This window comes from Cornus florida, unplaced genomic scaffold, assembly GCF_030987335.1.
Source record: "Cornus florida cultivar Cherokee Brave unplaced genomic scaffold, ASM3098733v1 CherokeeBrave_3.0.0_Hap2_Chr06, whole genome shotgun sequence".
Taxonomy (NCBI): Eukaryota; Viridiplantae; Streptophyta; class Magnoliopsida; order Cornales; family Cornaceae; genus Cornus; species Cornus florida.
In genome coordinates, this window is record NW_026775576.1 from 68,000,514 (window position 1) to 68,024,643 (window position 24,130).

Below are 24,130 nucleotides of genomic sequence, written 5' to 3' on the forward strand. Positions count from 1 at the left end.
AACTCTGAATCTAAGCAAGTATCTAACTGAGACTGCCCAAGTGCTAGATGAGGGTGAGACTGGCATTACCAAGCTAGGAGCTGTTGATACATGGAAGCATGGAGACTTCCTATGCAAGAACTACATCCTCAATGGATTGGACAACACTTTATATAATGTGTACAGTCCAATAAATACTGTTAAAGAGCTCTAGGAGTCACTAGACAAAAAATATAAAACAGAGGATGCTGGCTTGAAGAAGTTTGTGGTCGGATGATTTCTGGACTTCAAAATAATAAACTCCAAGACAGTAATGAGCCAAGTGCAGGAGCTCCAGTTGATCCTACATGAGATACATGCTGGGAAGATGACATTGAGTGAATCCTTTCAAATAGCTTTAATCATTGAAAAGCTGCCACCTACTTGGAAAGATTTCAAAAACTACTTGAAGCATAAGTGCAAGGAAATAGGGATCGAAGACCTGATTGTTAGGCTAAGAATTGAAGAAGATAACCGCACATCTGAAAAGAAAGCCAGGAATTCTTTAATGGTGTCAAAGGCAAATGTAGTGAAAGTTGGACAAAAGAATAAGAAGAGGAAGTACTCAGGCGAAGGTCCCAACCAAGGAAACTACAAGAGGTTCACTGGGAAGTACTTCATATGCGGCAATATAGGACACCGAGCTAAAGACTGTCGTAGCCGTAAAGCACAACACAACCCCAAGAAAAAGACCATTGAGGTGCATATTGCTGAGGAAGATAAGTTGATAGCTAATGTGTCAGAGCTAAATCTTTCAGCTGTGGTTTCTGAAATCAACCTAGTGAGTAACAATAGAGAATGGTGGGTGGACACAGGAGCTACTCGTCATGTTTGCTCTGAAAAGAGGATGTTCACTACATATTAAGCTATAAATAATGAAGAACAACTCTACATAGGAAACTCTTCTACTGCAAAGGTTGAAGGATAAGGAAAGATCAAGCTACTAATGACCTCAGGGAAAGAGCTCACTCTTAATAATGTGTTTTATATACCAGACATCAGGAAGAACTTGGTCTCTGGGTCACTTCTAAGCAAGAATGGGTTTAAGCTGGTTTTTGTATCTGACAAGTTTGTGCTAACTAAGAATAGGGTGTATGTGGGTAAAAGGTATCTAAGTAATTGTGATACCCCTCGGATCCGAGACGCGGGTTGATCAGGTCCGAGCCCAAACCCGAGGGATATCAAACAATTAAAGTATTTCAAATCGAATACGGAATACAAAATAAATTGAAGAAATAAAATTAAAAGCTGAATGAAAACTAATTTAAAATCCTCAAATACATAAAATTATCCAAATCCAATAATCCAAAACTCCAAAAGTTTACAACTCGAGAATCCATCCAGTAGACCCCTTATTAACATTCTCAATCCAAAACTGAAATGACTGAAATAAAGTCTAAAGCTAATGTAGAGAAGATTCCTACGTAGTCGGAGGAATGAATATCTGTATCTGCTCTGCACGTCCAAGCTCTAACCCTGGAACTGACGACCACTTGAAAAAAATAAGAGAGTGGGTCAGGCCCACATACAAGTCCGATTCTATTACAATCCATACAGTAATCCGATACGCAGATACACCCTAGGAAGACTCAACAATATCTAGAGTAGTCCATACATGTATATATAGTACACACTATAGGACGCTCGCTAGTCCAATAGGTCTGTCTCAGCCTGAATAGAAGGCAACATGCAAATACGCACCCTAAGGTGGGCATGGGTAGCTAGACCTACCAGGGAATAACACTTATGTCCAGTTATCTATCCTAGGCGATATACGCGCCCTAACCATAGTCCTGAGACTCAGGCTCATACCATGGCACATAAAAGATATATATATAAAGTCCGTACTCCTAATACAAAATATCAGCCATCTATGTAGTGGTCTGATACATGTAAACACTCCATCCTGAAACTGTAGTAAGCTTTCAATTCACAATTGATATGACACATGTAGGTGATGGACTTAATATTTATGGTTAATCCATACCTTAATCCAATTTGGGTAGGACTTAGTGTTTTGAACTAATCCATTCCCAATATAGATAGGTCTTAGTATTTTGAACTAAGCCATCCTTAATATGACACCATCCCATACCGGTTCATATATATATATATATATATATATATATATATATATATATATAAGTAGGACTTAACCTTTTAATGGTTAATCCAACTCATTCCAAATTAGGTAGGATTTAGCGTTTGAACTAATTCATACCTAATATGTCACCGTCCCATAGCGGTACATACAACCCTCCAGTTAACATAATTGATAAAACAGTATTAGATGCAAACCAACCATACTCCAGTATAAGCGTACATAACAATCTAACAGGTGTAGGATCGAATTATGCACTCAATATAAGGTTTAGAAGTTCTAAACCAACCCTTTAAACTGATCAAGAATAACTGATCATTTAACTCCTCCGAACTGCATAGTTAATTAAACCACACTATATAATCAACATCTATCCTCCAAAATATGCAGCAATATATATATACATACATATATAACAATGTAAGGTAATCATAACAGAACCTAAATATCATGCTCCAACAAATTTAAATAGTTAGAATCAGTCATAGCATTTAAATTCTCATAAAATCCATAAATTCATAAAATTAACAGAATGTATATATCAATTTATTTTAAATCAAGCACAAATGATTTCAAAAACCTACCATATTTATAAATCTGTTTAAATATAGTTAACAGAAATAAATTATATACCACAAAAAATCCAAGTTCCAGAAATAAATTTAAGTATTCAAAACCGTGCGCAACCTTCGAATTTTCCATAGGTTCATCCTGATTCTTTTTTTAGTCCAGTTGGGAATTAATGTTTTCCAAAGTATTATAGGTATATTACAATCTCAAACCACATTTAAAACAGTTTAAAAACCATGCCAATACACTGTATAGTCCAAACCCACGCCCAAAACACATACTGTATGCAAAACTGGGCAAGAGCAGGCTCTAAAAAAAATTAAGCCTGCTCTTTTATTAATTGAGCCGGCTCTATTGCTCTAAGAGCCAACTCTAAGGCTGCCAAGAGCTGGCTCCAACTTTAGGGAGCCGGCTCTAAGGGTTACAGAGCCGGCTCTGTCCCCTTTTTGAGCCTGCTCTCACTCCCTTAGACGCCGTCGACTGTTTCTGTGTCTTCTTCTCCAACTCCGGTGATTAACGGTGCCTCTTTGATGTTTTTAAATCTTTGTTCTAGGTTCAAACTCAGTCCTAAATAAATTTTAAATCACTGATATGCAATGATAGCATGCATAGAACATAGGTTTAGAAGCACTGATCACAGAAACTTAGTCTGAAATTGTAAGCAACCCACAATAGATTAATTTGGTAAAAATCAAAACTGTTCTAAAATCCTATTCTAAAGTTTAATCTTAAACTCAGATCAATTATAAGGCATCCATTATGATCTCAATTAATCAAAACTAAAACGTATCAACATAAGGAAACAAATAACAGAGCATCACGAATTTTTGCAAACCAATTAATTCTACGAGGTAAATAAAATTCATTCATGCATAAAAGACTTGTTATATGTTTGTTTAATCCGTTTTAGTTTTTCTTTAATCCCTGGAGTCTACCTTGGCATGCACAGAACATGAATTAAAGGGAAAGAATAGAACAGAGACTTGCCTTCAAGACTTTGGTTTAAAATCTCTAATTATCGTCTCTATTAACTCCGGCAACGTCAGTTGTATTACACGACCTATGTTGCTCCTAGTTCAGTCCAGAACTCCTCCTTGAATCCCTCCCTTAATCTCTTAAGGTTCTCCCAGTATTTTGTCTCACAAAACACACTCGGTTGCTCTTTGTATTCTCTCTGTATCTTAGGTACGTGAATATGGTGAATGGGGTTTACAAAACCCTTGGCAGACGTATACTTATATATTTATAGGCTTTATTTGAAACCCTAATTTAAACCCTAAACCAAACCCTAAAGTAAATCTTAAACCAATTTTATGTCGGCTTCAATCCTAGACACGATGTAAAACATGAAACCCTAATTACCAACATAGTGAGTTCACATAAGCATGTAATTAATTAACTTGAGAAATACATTTAAATTAATGAAACAAACCAAAATACAAATTAAGCAATTAATTAAAGAAAAGACAATTTAATTGAATTAAAATAGAGTAAATCAAATAAGCAAATAATTAATTAATTAAAATAAACAAATAATCAATTAAATTAATAAAAATAATAATAAATAATTAAATTAAATGCCAGGACTGTCCTTTTAAAATTAGGGGTATTACAGTAATGGACTATTTAAGTTCAATGTAATGACTGTTGTACCCAAAGTTATTAATAATAATAATAAAGCTAATGTTTCTTCTGCTTATATGATTGAATTATCTGATGTGTGGCATGGTAGTTTAGGACATATTAATTATGATACGATTCATAGATTAATTAACATGGAGTCTATACCTAAATTTAGCATTGATTTAAATAAAAAATGTCAAACATGTGTAGAAACAAAATTAAGTAGAACCTCATTTCACTCTATAGAGCGAAGTACTGAACCTTTAGCATTAATTCACAATGATATCTGTGACTTTAAATCTGTGCCAACTAGAGGTGGGAAAAAAGTATTTCATTACTTTTATTGATGATTGTACAAGATACTGTTATGTATACTTGTTAAGAAGTAAAGATGAAACATTGGAAATGTTTAAACATTACAAGAATGAGGTTGAGAATCAACTTATCAAAAAGATAAAGGTGTTTAGAAGTGATAGAGGTGGTGAATACGAAGCACCATTCGTTGACATTTGCTCAGAATAAGGTATTATTCACCAAACTAACGCTCCTTATTCACCGCAACAAAACAGTGTTACTGAACGCAAAAACCGTACTTTAAAAGAAATAATGAATGCTATGTTGATAAGTTCTAGTTTAACCCAGAATTTGTGGGGGAAGCTTTACTCTCTGCTAATTATGTTCTCAACAAAATACCTCAAAAGAAAACAAATGTGACACCTTATGAATTATGGAAAGGTCAAAAACCTTCCTATAAATTCTTAAAAGTATGGGGGTGTTTAGCTAATGTTGCGGTTCCTATTCCTAAGAAAGTTAAGATAGGACCAAAAACCTTTGATGGTATTTTTATAGGCTATGCACAGAATAGTAGTGCATCTCGTTTCCTTGTGCATAAATCATACATTCTTGACATCCATGTCAGTACAATTATTGAGTCAATGAATGCTTGTTTCTTTGAGGATATATTTTTTTGTAAAAATCCTCTTAAAATAAATCATGATATTGCTAATAGCAATATACAAGAGAATATAGACCAAGAGTCTATAGATGATGAAAATAGAGAAGAACCTAGATGTAGAAAAAGAGTTAGAACGTCTAAGTCATTTGGTCCTGATTTTCTGACATATATATTAGAGAATGAACCACAAAGCTATAAGGAAACTATGTCTTCTCCTGAAGCTCCTTTATGGAAAGAAGTCATAAATAGTGAAATTAAATCCATCATGCAAAATCATACTTGGGAGCTGGTGAATCTTCCTCCTGGTACTAAACCTTTAGGGTATAAGTGGATTTTCAAGAGGAAGATGAAGCCTGATGGTTCAATTGATAAATATAAAGCCTGACTTGTTGCTAAGTGATACAGGCAAAAGGAAGGCTTAGATTATTTTGATACATATTCACCAGTCACAAGAATAATATCCATTAGATTGTTACTAGTTATTGCAGCATTGCAAAATTTAGAAATACATCAAATGGATGCTAAGACTGCCTTTTTGAATTAGAGGAGGAAATTTATATGGAACAATCTGAAGGTTTTATAGTTCTATGAAAAGAAAAGAAGGTGTGCAAGCTTGTAAAATCCTTATATGGATTGAAACAAGCACCTAAACAATGGCATGAAAAATTTGACAAAGTGATGTTGTCAAATGGTTTTAAAATTAATGAGTGTGATAAATGTGTTTATGTGAAAAACACTCAAAATGGATATGTCAGTGCCTATATGTGGATGATATGCTAACAATGGATAATAATTATGTTATAATCAAAACTATTAAAAAGATGTTGACAAAAAATTTTGATATGAAAGATTTAGGCATAACTGAAGTCATACTAGGAATCAAGATTTCTAGAACATCAGATGGTCTAATATTATCTCAGTCTCACTATATTGAGAAAATGATATAAAAGTTTAATAAGGAAGATAGTAGTCTTGTAAAGACTCCTGTTGATGTAAATCTTCATTTATCTAAAAATACGGATCTTAGCATATCATAACTTGAGTATTCTCGCATTATAGGAAGCTTAATGTATTTGATGAATTGCACATGACCAGATATAGCATACTCAGTTAATAAATTGAGTAGATATACAAATAATCCAGGAAAGAGCCATTGAACTTCAATAATCAGGGTTCTAAGGTATTTAAAATATACCATAAGTTATGGATTACATTATTCTAGATATCCAGCAGTACTTGAAGGATACAGTGATGCTAATTGGATATCAGATACGAAGGATTCTAAATCCACAAGTGGCTATGTCTTTACTATTGAAGGAGGTGTCATATCTTAGAAATCTTCAAAACAAACTTATATTGCCAGATCCACTATAGAATCTGAATTTATTGCTTTGGATAAAGCTGGTGAAGAAACTGAGTGGCTTTGTAATTTCTTAGAAGATATTCCAAATTAGTCTAAACCTGTGCCCGCTATATGTATACATTGCGATAGTCAATCAGCAATTGGAAGGGCACAAAGTAATATATATAACGGTAAGTCTCGACATATACGTCGATGACATAATACCGTTAGACAATTGCTCTCAAGTGGGATAATCTCAATAGATTATATTATGTCAAAAGATAATTTAGCAGATCCGTTTACAAAAGGTTTGACAAGAGAGCAAGTGTATAGTTCATCGAGGGGAATGGAATTAAACCCGAAAGCTAATGAGTCATCTTAATGGAAACCCAACCTAGTTGACCGGAGATCCCAAGATCTAGGTTTAAAAGGACAACAGAAATTTTGAATGGCTCACCAGAAGCACTGGGAAGATTTAATCTTCTACCCATTTCTATGATGAGACAGTGCTACCTACAGCGATGAGTAGGATAAGCTATGCTTTTAATGACTCTTATACCTTAAAAATTCAAGTGGGGTATAGTAGGATACTCTTAATAAGAAGTCACCTATATGAGTGTGAAGTGGGGCCGCTTCTATGAGAACTTCTAAGGCTAAGTTCTAGAGCGCTCATGAAATACCAGGAGTTGTTCAGGGCCATATGAACACAACCGTGAGAATCGACTTTGTGCGGGAAGGAATTGTGTGTTTACTATTGTCTCAGTTTACATCAACAGCTGAACAGTTCAAGACATCATGTTCACTGGTTAGCCAGTAAATTCGATAGTAATACACTAGGGAAGGTTCAAGGCTAAAAGTTACCTATCCCGATGCAGTTACTTTCTAATAGTACTCTCTTTAGTGTCTGTATCTTCTTCATTTGTAATCTACACAAATTTTCATTCATGTGGGGGATTGTTGGAAACGGGGACATTAAAAATATAAACTTTGGATAGAATTGTAATAGATTCTGCTAAAATTTTTTTACGTATCTATAAACCAGTGCGTTCCTCTCCGCAAGGAGATGAACGTGGTATATTTACTCTCTCAAATCCGTTTCTGGGTGAATGAGAAATTAGATCCAAAGTGAAGTATTTGATAAGTCTAAATGGAAAAAATGTTAAAACCAATTAAAGTTTACATAAGTCAAGCTTGGGCTTGGATTTAGGCATGGGCTTGGGCCTAATTGTAAAGTCCGGTTATTCTTTTTACTAAATGGAACTTTGGATTGAGCCTGTTTTTGGGCTGGGTTTATTTAAATGGGTTTCACAAATGGTTGGTTTTTGGAATTTAAATTAAAAAACCACTTTTTAGTTTTTTACAAAGGGTTACACCTTTTTCCCAACCATCATAACCCATGGTTGCACCCACCCGAAAAGGCACCTTGCTACCTATAAATACCCCCCTTTGGATCATTTGCAAATCACACCAAAATTCAGAGAATTCTTCTCTTCTTCTGAATTTTCTTTTTCCTTCTTCTCTCTTTAGTCTGTGGGTTCGAGCCTTAGTCAGTCACTCTGAGTCCGAGTTCGAGTCAGAGAATACTACACCGAGCCGATTCGCCTATTCTTTTGGTTTGCAGTGCCACTACCGAAGGAAGACAAGTCATTGTATCCTAGGAGATAGATGCTACTGAGTCCGTTAGCATTATAGCGGGGCGAATCTGTCTTAACGACATAGAATTAAATTCTAGCCTCGACTTTTAATCAGGTTCATTTATTTTATAGTTTTATTTGATTATATTAAACTATATATTATAAGAAATTATATATTTATAGATTATTATTTTATATTTACAGATAATATTTAAATAAATAATATATATAGTATAATTAGACCATATTTTGGATAACAACACCAATAACAGCCTTACAAAATATCATCAGGGTTTCAATGGCAGTGCTCTCGCCAATTTCAATATACTCGTCACAATGATCGGCTGCATAACCATATACGAGTATACGTATTGCAGTTGTCATCTTTTGTATAGAAGACAACCCTAAACGACCTATTGCATCCCTTTTTTGGATGAAGTAGTCGTCATAAGCTTTAACATTATTTAAGATACGAAGAAATAGTTCTCGTCACATTCTGAATCGTCTGTGAAAGTACTCCGGTGGATATGTGCAATTCTCGTCAAAGTAGTCTTTCATTAGTTGACGGTGGCTTCCCTCTCGATCACGATGAATGTACCGCCTCTTACACGGTTTAAAAACTTCCTCTACTATCTCTGGATTCACTGAATTCAAAATCTCACAAAAGGCGTCTTGATTACGTTGAATCATCAAGTCAATAACGTTATCTGATGAAGAGGATGATGAAGAAGGTGATGAAGAAGATGAAGAATTAGAGTCTGATAAAGGAAAAAATCGTGATAAGGAAGCCATTGGAATTTTGAGATTGAAAGATATGCGAATTGATATTTTGTTAGAATGAGTTGAGATAAACGTAATAATGATGAGATGAACAAATGGTTGTTTATATAACATGAAAAATATAGTTGTTAGAAATATAGCCGTTAGGAAAAAGTTAAAAAATAAATTTAATTTTAAATTTTAAAAATATTAATATTTTTAGAGAACGAAAATGCACTATTGGAGTGTATGCGATAACTAAAATTTGGATACTCTAAAACGCTGACGTGGCTATAAAAAATACTGATGTAGTTATTGAAAAATGCTGATGTGACAAATTCAAAAAATTTAATTTTAAAGAATATATTAGAAATGCTCTAAAAGTTGCCACCTTTTGGCATCTGAAAGTTAAAAATTGTGTTAAAGTGATCAAGTGCAAAGGTTGCAAGACATGGATTGATTGCTAAGAAGCACCGACACGTGTGTTTAGCCTAAGGTACCGGTGTTGGACACGTGTCCGACACCTTAAATCCGTGTCGCAATTTTTTATTATTAAAAATTGCAACGGAAACGGCTGTGGACACGTCGGGACAAGGCTGAAGACACGGCGGTCTGTTGATCAAAGTTTTTTTTTTTTTCATAACATAGAGTACGAAACAATGTATATAGAGTATACATCCAGTATATACATATAATACACACAAGAAAAATAATATGGAGAGAGATCAGAGTTAACATACAAGTCATTGTATAAATTGTAAAATGATACAATACAACCATATATACATACACAGAATGAAATCTTGGCTCAGATTGTTTGGAGTTGTTTGCCTTGATTTCATCCGATGAGTCGATTCAGGGCCTGTGCTTCAGTGAGGTCTTGGTGAGGAAAAGTACGGGAAAGAGCCGAAGAAGAAGACCTTTCAGAATGAACAGACGTGTCAATGAAAGAGAGAGAAATATGGAAAGAGATAGAAGTGTCAGATACAAATCTTATCCCTTTTAATGGTTGTTTGGTTACAAGAATTGCTTTGGATTATTTCGGAATAGAAAGACATTCTTATTCATTTGGGCTTGTACATCTTTATTTTATTTTTAATAAAAATAGTAGGACTTAAATATCATGTTTATTAATATAGATACAACAAATTGAACAAAATTTAATTTAATTTATATAAAAATAAATTATATTATTATTTTATTACCGTATCCTTGTATTTTTTTGAGATTTGCCGTATCGTCGTATTTGTGTCGTGTCGTACCTGTATCTTGTGTCCGTGTCTGTATCCATGTCCGTGTCCGTGCTTCTGATTGTGTTGACAAAAATTTACTCATTGCTTATTTTATCCTTCATAATTGATTTGACGAATGAGAAGTTCAGTACATTTGTGGCATGCAAGTGTATTTTTGTTAAAATAATTGACTTATGTGTCGCTTGCCTGTGACCTCTTCAAAGCCAAAATTTCAACTTTTGGCTGTTAAAGGAGGTAATTGCAATAATTTGCAACTAATAAGCGGTTCATTGCGAAAAAATAATAATAATAAAAAAAAAATAAAGAGATTTTGTTTGCATTTTTTTTTGTAGTACAAGGGTTTAATGCAATTTGGGAATTTCTTTTTGGGTCCCTACATTCTCAATTTCTGATATATTATTGTGTCACTCTTCGGATTTTCTCTTCCAATTTTACCATGATATACCTCTTCAATTTTCCGACTTTACTGGAGAAACTGTCGCCGCTTTTCACCACCCTTGATCCCTCTCATTTTTCACAAAGACGCAAAACTCCCTTTGTAAATTTAAATTCTCATTAACATCCCCAGCAAATGCGCTGTCACGTCAGGGATATTTTCGTCTTTCCACAAAGAGAGAGGGGCATTGAGAATCCAAAAATATCCGCGCCCTCTCTCTCTCTATTAAGTCTCTTTTAAGCTGAAACGTCCGGTCTTGGAGCCACCGAACCATCTCAGTCATCACTTAATCTCAACCGTCCATTCGATCATCTAACGGCTCTCAATAGTCGAGGAGTAGTTACCCCTCTCTTCTCTCTGTGGTTTTTATCATAAACCCTAGAAGGTTCCTGCGCTTCGCAGCCCCCTTCTTTCTCTCCTTCTTGTTTCTCTCTCTAACACAAGAAAAAGACTCGAGACCTTCACAAACACACTCCGATCTTCAATCTTAAAGGCATAAAGATTCTGGAAACTGTTAGATCGAGAATCATAGCGTCCCTGTTTCGATTCCAAACACACAAGATGAGATCTTAGCTTCGATTCTTCGATTCTTTGAGGTTTCTCTCAGGTACTGTCTCTTCTTCGCGATCGATATGTTCTTGATACTCTTTTGCATGTACTTTTAGAGAGAGAAACAGAGTTTGTAGATATCTGTATTCTGTTCAGATTACGAGACTCTGTACTGAACAAACTGGTTCTGAGACTGAGTCAGTCCGAGTCCGAGTTTGGCTGAGTCAGAGTCAGAGTCAGAGTCAGAGTCAGAGTCCGAGTCTGAGTCTGGCTGAGTCAGCGTCCGAGTTTGGAGGGAGGGATTGTGATTTATTATTATTTATTTTTCTCTAAGCGGAGAGATTGTGAATTGATGTGAAAGTTGGTGACTCCGAGTTTGGTTAGAAGTACTGAATTAAAGGGGAAGTTGGAGTTTTTGCATGTGGTGAGCCATCAGAGTGCGAAAGGGAGTACGAATTGGTGACTGTGTGTGTGTTGGTCACGGCTAGATTGGGTGGAGAGGACTGAACAAAGGGAAAGATCGAGCCAGGGGTTTGTCTTTGTCAAAACCACGTGCCGATGCCTTCGGTGGGGATGAGAAGAACTACGAGGGTGTTCGGGGCGAGGGTTTTGAGGTCCGGTAGACGATTGTGGTCGGCGGGGGCCGTTGAGGCTAAGCACATGAGAGCTGCTGATGGGGATGAGTGGGCTGAAATTCTTGATAATTCTGGAGACGGGGGTGATGCAAGTCTGTGCAAGGAAAATGGGTGGCATGATACTGGTTTTAAGCATGAAGAAATGGATGTTGATGAAAAAATTGGAGAACCCATCTCTGGAAAAAGTGCGCCGAAGGGTTCAGTAAATAGTAATTGTGTTAATAGGAGGAGGTGGGGTTCTGTCTATCAGAGAAAAAGGAAAACAACAGATACAAAGAGTCCTGAACTTTCAGGTCCTTGTGAAAAGAAGAGGGCTTTGGGGAATAGAAGGTATGGGAATCAATTCACTCGGAAGCAGTGGAGAAAGAAAACAGAAGAGAGTCCTGTAGCTGAAACTAGTTATTCAAATGCGGATCTTGTGGGACGAGCTGTTTTGCAAAGGCGTAAATGTCGAGTTCTTGCTGCTTCTGTTGAATGTTCTTATAGTAGCAGTTGTTGGTTTGCTCGTTTTTTGAATTTGGTTTTGAGATACATGAGGAAGACAAGGGTGACAGTGCCACAGCTTTTAGCTTTCATGTTCTCTGAGCCACTTGCTCAAGTTTTCTCTTCACATGGCATTCATTTTCTACAGGTATGTTGTCATGTTTTTGTTATAGATAGATTTTGTTTTTGTTTTTGTTTTTATACTATTTCTTTGATTTACTTGCTGCAATACGGGAAGCACTCTAGTAGTGAAAGTTTTTGTGTTTTATTTTTCTATTGCAGCATCTGCAATAAGTTTATTTCTTCTATTAAAATTGCTAGGGGGGGAAGTACTTTATGTGAAGAATATTAATTATTTTTTCTGGGGGACCTTTGTTGATGAGTAAGAGTCGGCTTTGTGTTCAGTGATTTGGAAGTTGCTGATTTTTTTTTTTTTTTTTTTTTTTTTTAAAAAAAAAGAAGACATTTTTTGGAGTTCACTTGTAAATTTTTACTGGGTTTGGTGAGAATCACATTTCATATGATAATTTTCTAGAGAATATTGAATCAGTTTAGAGCCCTTTTTTGGATTGCTTTTCTACTCCTTAAAAGCCTTTTATTTGAAAAATTACGATTTAGATGTGTTTGGTAACCATTATAAGTGCTTTTAATTGTTACCAAATTTAGTTCAGTGGAGCGTATGAATGAAGCTAAAATATGCGAATATTCATTAGACAATTTTGTCCATTTTATTTTTTATAAGTGCAATTACACCCATCCCTTAATAAAGTAGTTATTATCAAATATGGTAACGATATTATTATAAAATCAGCAATCCTAAAAGGAAATTAATTCCCATTTTTTATAACTGCAATTACACCCATTCGTTAATAAAGTAGTTATTATCAAATATGGTAACATCATATTAAAGGATATTATTGTAAAATCAGTAATAGAAGTATTAAAAAAAAAAAATTTTTACCAAATAAATTAAAAAATAATTTAATTGTGATAAGTACTTATTATAATGTGTTACCAAATACATAACATGTTTTTTATTGACAGCAATCTTTGACAGCTCTATTGATAAAAAAAAAGGGGGCTCTTATTATGTGGGTTTGTTACTGTGTATTTTTGTACTTTTTTTATTATTATACTTATAACCCTTTTTGTCTTTTCTCATGCTTTTAGGATTCTCAATCCATTAAAAGCTCTGGAAGTTGCAAAATTTTTGGGTCCAAGAGTTCTATACCATTGTTTACTGTGGACTTCTCTGCAGTTCCGTCCTGCTTCATGTATTTACATTCAAGTATGCTTCTTAGATATCTGTGTCTGCCCTATACTCTTGTAAATCATTCAATGGTTATAGACACAAAGGACGACGGAATGGAGCTCGATGAAGTCCCTCTTTCATGCATTCCTTCTGAGAGAGATCTATGCGGAAGCAAAACCATAGCATCTGGCAATGATAATTCTGGGAAGAGGAGGGTGTTGCAGTCAACTGTTGGAGCACCTAAATTAGCTAGTAGAACTGTTCAGTCAAGGAATGGCGTTAATTCTCGCAGTATCCAGAAGAGGAGAAGTTCTCTGAGATCGAGGAGAAAGAGAAATCCATCACTGTTAGGCATGCGCAGAGCTGATGGAGCTTTACTTTCTGATATTTTTAGTTTTAGGCGTGATGGCATTCCATTGTCTCCTGTAACATCTGTCCGTGAACTTAGGAGTTCATCCTACAGGAGTTCCACGGCAAACATCAAAGAAGTGAATTCAACCTTGGCTGGATTGACACAAGACATAGATTCAGCCTGTTGTTCTGCAAACATACTGGTTATTGAATCCGACAAGTGTCATCGGGAAGAAGGTGCTACAATTACATTAGAAACTTCTACTACAAAACAATGGTATCTTGCTGTCAAGAGAGAGGGGATAATGAGATACAGCCTCATGGCACAAAAAATTATGAGACCCTCTAGCTGCAACCGTGTCACCCATGACATAATATGGACAGAGGACAATAATAGTTGGAAGCTAGAGTTTCCCAATAGGCAAGACTGGTTTATTTTCAAGGAGCTTTACCGTGAATGTTCTGGGCGCAATGTGCAAGCCTCGACGAATAAGACCACAATCCCTGTGCCTGGAGTACAGGAAGTATTTGGGTATTCAGGAGTCCATTCTATTATATTTGTACGACCAGATTCATACATCCGTTTTAAAAATGATGAGGTGTCAAGAGCACTGGCAAAACGGACTGCAAATTATGACATGGATTCTGAAGACGAGGAGTGGCTGAACAAATTTAATATGCAGTCCTCTGCCGAGAATGAGCTGAATGAGCATGTCTCAGAGGAGAACTTTGAGTTAATAATTGATGCTTTTGAGAAAGCTTTCTATTGTAGTCCAGATGATTTTCCCGATGAGAAAGCAGCTGACAAACTTTGTCTGGGCCTGGAAAGGAGAGAAGTTATAGAAGCTGTGTATAGTTATTGGATGAGAAAAAGAAGACAGAGACGAACGGCATTGGTTAAGATTTTCCAGGTAAAAGCAGCACCATTTTTCAGAAACATTATTTTTTGTTGGCAATGTCTCTAGTTTTCTGCTATACTTGCCATGTTGGATCTCCTGCTGCTTTCATGCTGTCTATGCATAGTTTTCTCTAAATGTACCATTGCAGATCATTATCACAATTGTACAATGCTAATTATATTTTCATAGAAGTCCCTTACTTGTGTTTTCATTAATTTTTAACCAGGCCTCTGATTTTTTTTTTTTTTTTTTGGGGGGGGGGGGGGGGGGGGGGGGTGTGGTTGGGGAGAACTGGAAAAGGGTGGTGGAGACAGTAAGAATTATAAAGAGCGACTCTTACCTGTAAGAAGTTATTCTCCTCAATGTTTAAAATGAAAAGAAATGCCTTTCATTGATCTGTCGCTCTTTTGGTTTCCATTCAAGTTAAATTGTTTTGTAGATACTCTGTCATCGGTCTATTTTAAAAATTAATTAGGGGAACTTCTATTTTTTAAACACAAATCTTCAGTTAACTGACTGGTTGAGTAACATGGTAGATGAGTAATTACTGTTTTACTAACAAAAAACAAGTACGTCCTCGGGATATATATATATATATATATAGATATTAAAAAATCAAATCTATTTCATTCTTCTCGCATAATATGCAGAATTCAATTTTTGTAATCATGAAACGTTTATATTTCTTTCTATTTTTTGAAAGATCAAACGCTTATATTTCGGTAGTATTGTTACTCTGACCAGATTAAGATGACGCTGGAGAGCTGATTGATGCAGGAGACTGGCTATATTAACTTCTTCTGCACTCATGGTAATATATAAATTCCATTGAGTTGTATTATACGAGTGAAGTAGTGTGTTGACGAGTAAGGGCAATGAAGTAAAAGTTGTGGTGCATCCATTGAATGAGTTACTTATCACTTAAACTAGGAGATTTTAGGAAAAAAATGCTTTGATCGCTGGGAAGTGAAGTTTGGGATGGCTTGCTTGACCATTGATGAAACTGGAATCTGGTTTTTATTCTTGCCCTGACATTGACAAGACGAGACTCCTAGGGGACTTTGGTCAAGGAGGGTTATAGTTGGGCCTCACAAAGCTGTTGTTGTGCCTTACCTGGCAATTTATGTATAGTGTTAGTGGAACCTTTGTGGTTGGAATTGAAAAACAGGAGTTTTGCCTTTGTTTCATAAAAGTTGTTGAACAGGAAGCTAGATTGAGCTTGGCTTGGTGTTAAGGTCTCTTTTAGACAGGTTTTCAAAAGGAAAAAAATATCACCATGGCGGCTGTGGCTGGTTGAAGTGATGCTCTTCTTTCTGATGTGGGCATTCCTTCATCTGATCAGACCCTTGTTTCAGAACACTATTATGTTTAATTTAGATTATGTAATCTTAATTTACATCATGAAGAGGGGATATGAAATATTTTTGACTTTTCTAATACACACACGTGTGTGTGTGTGTGTGTGTGTGTTTGTGTGTGTATTGAGCCTTCTATTTGGGAGGAATCATTTGATAGAAGTTAGTTAACCATTAGTTATCTAATGTTTGGATTAAAAAGGGACTGGTAACTGTTAGAACGCTAGTGATGCCCAAATGCCTGTTAGAACGCGAGTGATGTCCAAATGCATATAAATGTTGCGGGACAAGTCACAAACTCTGTTATTTATTTGCCAAGTGGGTGTAATTGTTAGAGGTTCTTGAGGTCTTTCACAATTGTTATGTCGCAAATAAGCTACAAATCTCTGTAGCTGATTCAGTCTGTTGTACCTGTCAAGTAAGAGTTGGTTGAGATGGCACATTACATACGAGCTCATGCTGCCTTCAGAAAACATAGATGAAGATTATGCAATGTCTCAAATCTGTTTTTCTTTTTTGTTAGGTTGCCTCATCTGGTAATGGTGTGTCACTTTAGCAATATGAACCTGCCTTTCAGGAGGTTACTACATAGCCCTGTAAAAGAAGTGTCTTTTCCTTGTATAAGCATAGGGGATTTGATTCGTGTATGTGAACTGAAATATGCTGCATGTCTAAGAAACCATTTTAATTCATTTGTATATAATCAGCTGCTGCATTTTTATATTCTAACTCACCACCTCCCTTCTTATTTTATTCACTGTACGCATATTATATTTTATTCCTTCTGCTGTTTATGCTTCAAATTTGAGTCACTCTGATGATGTTTCTTACTGCTCTCATTGAGCTGGTTATCTGATGAACATCGACAATCTTTCCTGACAGTGTTATCAGCCTAGGAGACCTCGACTAAATCCCAACTCTGTTCTCCGTAAGAAAAGGTCTTTCAAACGACAAGCGAGCCAATCAAGAAAAGGCAAACAACGGACTTTTTTGCAAGGTTTGTGCATCATTTGTAGCTCTGTCATTTGTTTCTGATTCTTCTTAATGTTCTGAGATTGCAAATATCTTTGTTGCTTCACAAAAATGTAGATAGGGAAAACATGGGAAATTGTGACCTTGAGAAAATTTGTTGCTTCAGTTTCATCTATTCATCAGCTTAAGAAGCTTTTAGATTGTAATGTTGTTGTATTTTAGTATGGGTGTTGTAGGTTATGGTAATGTAAAGCTTTATTCCTGTTGTTACTTTAGTTACAATTGTTACATTGGCAATTTGTTTTTTGTACTTGTTTATGGGTGTGTCTTGAAAGACTTGATTCATCATGTTTCATGAGATTGCCTTGTAGTCTGAAAATGGCAACTGCATGCATATGTAAGCTGTTAGTGGGATATGATTCTTGTTGATTTGGCTAAGCATCTGTCTAAATTTTGTTTCTTTTGTATATTGTATCTTTAGAAAAGAATCTCATTCTAAAGTAATATACAGCCTTGGCAGTCGAACAAGATATCTTCGATGAACAGAGCTCCCTGCTTAAAGTTGAAGAAGCCAAAGCTGCAGCAAGTAGATCTGAGGGGTTGGCTGTTCTCAAGCGTCAAAAAGCCCAGGTGCTGATGGAGAACGCAGATTTGGCAACATACAAAGCTACAATGGCACTTAGAATTGCTGAAGCAGCTCAAGTTGCAGAATCAGTAGATTCCACCGCCTCTTTTTTTCTCGATTAACGGGGTTAATAGGGTATCTTTGTTGCTAATTCAAATGGCCAATTTTTAGACTGCAGGAGAGATGACAGCGTCATGGCTGTTTTTTAAGCCTTTTTGGGTGGTCAGCCTTTGAAGAAAGTGATGTAATTCCGTATATATTTGATTGAATGTACATTTTGTATTATTGGTATTTAACCTTACAACCAAATATGTACAAGGAGATTTGCTTGATTTCTTCAAACAGAGAAAAGCAAAAAAAAAAAAAAAAAAAAAAAAAAATTCCCAAAATTCTAACCTAACCTTTTTTGTACATAATATCTGTAACATGACTATAAAACTTGGAGAGCATGGTATGTGCTTGTTTTTTTAATGTGTTTTTTGAAGGGTTCATTTTTTAAAGTTTGATTACATATTTCTGGATATTTACTGTTGAAAAACCTAGATAGAATAATGGACGTGGGAGATGGATGTTCGTTTAGAGGTTAGTTTTGTGTTGAGTGCTTTCGTTTTTCTCTTATGTAGTTTAAGGATCATTTTTCTTACACAAATGAGGTAATTAAAATGATATGGTTGTGAGAATCTAATAATATCAGATATGGTGTCAATGAATTGTTCCCAAACATTTCTTCTGACTCTTTCCACTTGAACAGGTTTCTCTCTTGGAATTGGCGTTTTGAATGAATTTGGAATCGTAAGAAAATTGAGTCAATTTTAGTTTATATTTGTTTTTCTTAAGCCTATGGTATGGGTAAAATATGCGGACTCAGGCTTTCATAAAAAAAACAAAAACATTGTACTGGGAATAACAACATGAATAGTACAATATATTTTTTTAATTATTTTTTTTTTTATAATACATGAATTAGTAGTATTTAAATTGGGCCGGCCCGTGCCCACAATTGACCTTTGATGAAGGTCGTCTCTTGGTCATGTTCGACAGTTCGAGACAACTAAAACAAAATCGACGCATCTGTGTATTATTTGTGTGCGCATAGACACGCATGTAAAACAGAATTGAATCAGTCATCTACTGTGTGTGTATATATATATATATATATATTAGGAAAAAGCATGTACACTTGATGAATGTTTTGTAACTTATTATATTATTTGGTAAATTATTTTATTAAACAATTACTTATTTTACCTAATTTTTTAAGTTGTTTTAATAATGATTTGAAACTCTTTTATTTTAATTCATTTTTTATCAATTAATAAATATTTTTTATATTAATAAATAAATACTGAAATACTAAAAGAAAATAAAATACTCCTTCTGTCCCTTATTAATAGTCCATCATTGTCCTTTATCTTTTTAAAAAATTTCAAACTTTGCGTTATATATATTTAATGTTTGAAGGACAATTTAGTAATTTAAAAAGGGGACAATGCATTAATTGCATGTTCCATTAAAAAGTTCTAAAACCAAAAATGGACAACTAATGAAGGACGGAGGTAGTACCTAATTTGTGGTAGAGTTTTATAGAGTATTTTTTATATTAATAATTCTTGTCTAATTAGATTTCCTTTTATTAAAAAAGTCATAATAAAAGGTAATTTGTGGTAGAATTTTACAAAAATAATTTAATTTTTTATATCAATTAATAAATATTTTTTTATATTAATAATTCTTGTCTAATTAGATTTCCTTTTATTAAAAACTTATAATAAATAGGTAATTTGTGTTAGAGTTTTATAGAAACTCTTTAAACATATCCTTGTCTAATGTGATAGAGTTTTATTGAAAATAAAATAGGTAATTTGTATTAGAGTTCTATAGAAATTATTATTATTATTTTTTAAATATATCATTGTAGTTTTTTTTATTAAAAAACTCATAATAAATAGATAAATAGGTAATTTGTGTTAGAATTTTATAGAAACTCTTTAAATATATCATTGTTTAATGTGAATTATGTGATAGAGTTTTATTAAAAATAAAATAGGTAATTTATGATAGAGTTTTATAGAAATTATTTTATTTTCTTTAAATATATCGTTGTCTAATTAGATTTTCTTTTATTATAAAATTCATAATAAATAGATAATGTGATAGAGTTTTATAGAAAATAAAATTACTAATTTGTGATAAATTTTATAAAAATTATTTTATTTTTATTATAGAAATTTATATTCTTAGCTATCATTATCGTAAAATTTTATTAGTTCCCTATTGTACACAATTTGTAAAATGTGAGTGAGATACGTACCAAAGCAAAAAAATTAATAGGTGCTCTTAATGTGTTGAAAAGTAATTAAATATAACGTGTTAATAAATGTACACTGCCACTGCCGAGATTAGAACACAACATCAAAGATGGTATACGTGTGAAATTAGTGTACTCATTACTCCATTCCACATGGAGACAATATAAATATTAATTCATAATAAATAAATAATTTAAAATCAAGTTCAACCGAAAATCGAAAAACATTAAAATTAGACTCAAAATAATATATTAAGAATGAATTAAAAATAAAAATAATAAAAATTGAAAAAAAAAACATATAAAAAATTTTCAGCAACAAATTCAATTTAAAAACAAGTCCAACTGAAAACCAAAAAACATTGAAACCTGAGAAAAAAAATACAATCAAAAGTAAACTTATAAAGAGTAAATTAAAAATAAAAACTAAAGAAAAAAGAATAATGATACTTTTGAAAAATAAAAAGTAAAGGAAAAAAATAACAATGATGACGTAACTCAAAATAATAATAAATAATGAATGAACCAAAAATAAAAAAATAAAAAAGAAAACAAAAATAATGAATCACAATCCAAAGTAAACTTACCAAATCAACCACTTCTAAACATCAATTAGAAAGAGAAAAATAAAATAAAATAAAACAAATCAACTACTTCTAAACATCAATTAAAAAGAGAAAAATAAAAATAAAACAAAAGAAAAAAATAATACTAATGTTTCTAAAAAGAAAAAGTAAATAAAAAAATTAACGATCCAACCTTCTCAATACAACGAATTAAGAATAATAAATTTTGAACCATCCAAAGTGTACAAAGAGTAAAATAAAAATAAAAACTAAAGAAAAAAGAAGAATGATACTTCTGAAAAAGAAAAAGAAAAAAAAAATGACTCAAAATAATAATAAATTAAGAATAAACCAATAATAATAATAATAATAATAAAACATAATAATAATGCTTATAAAAAGAAAAAGAAAAAACTTACGAGACCAATTATAAAGAGAAAAGAAAAAATATGCACCACAAGCCTGACCTAATATATATATATATATAAATAAGTTATATGTGATAAAGTTTTATTGAAAATAAAATAGGTAACTCAAATTTTATTAGGTAATTTGTGTTAGAGTTTTATAAAAACTCAATTTTATTAGGTAATTTGTGTTAGAGTTTTATAGAAACTCTTTTTATAAAAATTATTTTTATATTAATTAATAAATATTTTTTATATTAATAAATAAATACTGAATTAGTGAAACAATTAATAAATATTTTTGTACCATTTTTTTTTTTTTTTATAATCAATGAAGAATTAATCCATTCGTTAGCTATTTGAATTTGACTCTTTTATAAATTTTAAATGCCAAATCGTTTGCAAATCATTTCGTTTAGACTCTTTGCGATAGATATTTCATATAAGGTCGTGAGGTCCAGCTGGCAAAAATTAATCACACTTGGGTCAGTGCGTTGACATCATCACACTGACAAAGAACCATTTCGCTGGGAATCCTCTTCATCATCTTCAAGATCTCGCCCATCGTTCTCGTCACGAGCCTCTGCTTCATAGGCTTAACTGTTATCATTGGCAGAGGACTTCGACGACCCACCGGTCTTCTTCAATCATCTCGCCGTCATCCTCTTCAATCTTCATCAACAGCTGCTGGCCAAGGCGGCCCAATCATCTCGCCGCTAGGCGCCCGACAATCATTCCTGCTTCAGCCGGAAATTTCAAATGATCGCCGTGAGTCTTTTCATCCAGCCACCCGCTGGAACTCTTCACCGGAACCGGAACGTTCATCCCACCGGCCAAACGGTCATCATCGGCATGCATACAAACTCATCGTTGAACAGAACGACTGTCACCGTTCAGACCTTGTTATTTGGAATCATCTTCGCTTCTCACCGGATCTCGGTGAACAAACTCAACTTCGGTGTTGCACATCGTCGGCACTGTTTGTTGGGTCAACGAGCTTTTATGTCTGCACCGTTTGTTCGGTCATACCAACACTGTGGTGAAACCGGCTCTTGAGACACAGGAGAGACCGAAACGTTTTTTTATTTATTTTTATCTGCACTCCACCTGGGATTCTGCCTAACAAATTTCATTTTGCTTCGTATAATTATCAAAAGGTCACTACACGACATTATACAAGATAATATATGAATACTATTGACATATAACTCAAAACATGATACCATGATAATTCAAAGTGTTGGCTTCTAATGCAGTCTATGCCATTAATATAGGACAAAGGAAACTTTTAATCTTTTACAAATAAAATAAACACACAGAAACATGCACCATTTATTTATTTAGTTTTTTTTGTCTCGGAATGCTTTATACACACTTCAAAATTTGAAATAAAAAAAAATAAACAAATTATAAATCATGGAGAAGGAGAAAACAAGGTGAAACATCCATAAAGTCAAGGGCCCGTTTGGATCGAGATAACATATAGCATTATGGTTTGGTATGATATGAAAACAACTGTTTTGATATTAGTATGTTTTTAGTGGAAATCGGAATCATATTTGGTAAGGACTGTTTTGTTTTTGATAATTGTATATTAAAAATATGAAAACGCGTTTGGTAATGGCATGCGTTTTAAGGAATTCGAAAACAAAACACATTTGGGAAATTAGTTTTGTTGTCAAAAATTCTGAATCAATAACAGAATATCTTTTTGGTAAAGACTATTATGTTTTTGTTTTGAATAATTATATATATATAATACAATTATAAATTTATATGTAATAGTGTTCATTTTTTTTTTTTATAATTTGAGATAATTTGCTAAAAAATATAGATATATATTCTGTATTAAAGAGTTGGGAAAAAAAATTATGAATAAATTTACATGTATAAATAAGATCATCTGTGATGTTTATGAGGCATAAACATGATTAGTAGCAACCAAATTACAAATCTAACTTTGTAATAATCTTTTAATGAGATGATATCTTTGTACTCCATTTAACTTTGTTTTGTTTCATATATATATATATATATATATATATATATATATTATATAAATTCATTATGAATGAGAGAGAGAGAGATCTTTGTAGTTTAAACTAATAAGAAGCAAAGCCAAAATATTGATTTTCTTGAATTGGTCAGAGTTGAGGTTTGGTGAACATTGAAGCTTGTGAATAGTATTATTTCACTAAGATTAGTTTGAAATTTTATGCTGGAGATCCTTCAAAGTGCTAATATTTTTATTGTTAACTCATGAGACCATTTTCCCTTTTCTTGAGTATTTATTTTGATAACCAACTTCTGAATATTTCATACAATCTCCAACCATAATCAGAATTGATAAATAGGAAGAAAGATTAAAAGCAAGCAATCAAGGAAGATCTCTCTCTTACAAGATTGAACAATAAATCACCCCGAAAAAAATAAAAAAAATAAAAAGAGAGGCATGCCATCAAACAACCTGTTAGAAAAATTATTGCCATCCAAACAAGTACTTGAAAATATTTTGTAGGATTTTAATCAATCATAAACAACACACCAAACCACAAGTTTTTTTTTTTTTTGTACATCACAAACTTAATAAATTGTTGTTGCACCATTCACATATATACTTGCACATATAAGGAGTTAGACATTTCTTTAAAATAGTATGTGTGTACGCAATATCAGATTTGGGCTTCTAAACAGGCCCTAAATTTCCTACTATGTTTTCATTTTCTCTGATGTGCATGTGGCATGTTTTCATAAAAACCTATTACATTTAAAAGTGCTAATTTCAATCAATTATGTTAGCTAATCATAGTGCTAGGCGCACTCAACACTTTATTTTAAGTTGCATTACTTCAAACAGCCACGGATCTACCTTATGTCCCTAGTGAAATATATATATATATATATATAACCATTGTTTTCTTCTTTTTATATTAAATACTTATAAAATTTTAAAATTGCCTCTATTGAAATTATAAAAAAATTCTACTATAGCCCCCATAATAGAAGATGTCTGACGTATCGGCCTATACGCGATCCT

The 24,130-nt window shown here is 33.5% G+C and overlaps 1 protein-coding gene across 3 annotated transcripts; it reads left to right on the top strand.

The window, feature by feature from the left end:
- Positions 1 to 10,931: 10,931 nt before the first annotated feature.
- On the top strand, positions 10,932 to 18,312 carry LOC132311854 (uncharacterized). 3 transcript variants are annotated; one of them, XM_059809990.1, is made up of 4 exons: positions 10,932 to 12,506; positions 13,529 to 14,872; positions 15,605 to 15,671; positions 17,098 to 17,212. In XM_059809990.1, the coding sequence occupies exons 1-3, from the start codon at positions 11,799 to 11,801 to the stop codon at positions 15,626 to 15,628; spliced, it is 2,076 nt and encodes a 691-aa protein (XP_059665973.1). In that variant the 5' UTR covers positions 10,932 to 11,798; the 3' UTR covers positions 15,629 to 15,671; positions 17,098 to 17,212. The 3 variants fall into 3 exon arrangements, with proteins under 3 accessions (XP_059665973.1, XP_059665972.1, XP_059665971.1); XM_059809989.1 differs by lacking the exon at positions 15,605 to 15,671 and adding an exon at positions 17,669 to 17,807 and having other exon boundaries at positions 10,933 to 12,506; XM_059809988.1 differs by lacking the exon at positions 15,605 to 15,671 and adding an exon at positions 17,699 to 18,312 and having other exon boundaries at positions 10,934 to 12,506.
- The last annotated feature ends 5,818 nt before the right edge of the window (positions 18,313 to 24,130 follow it).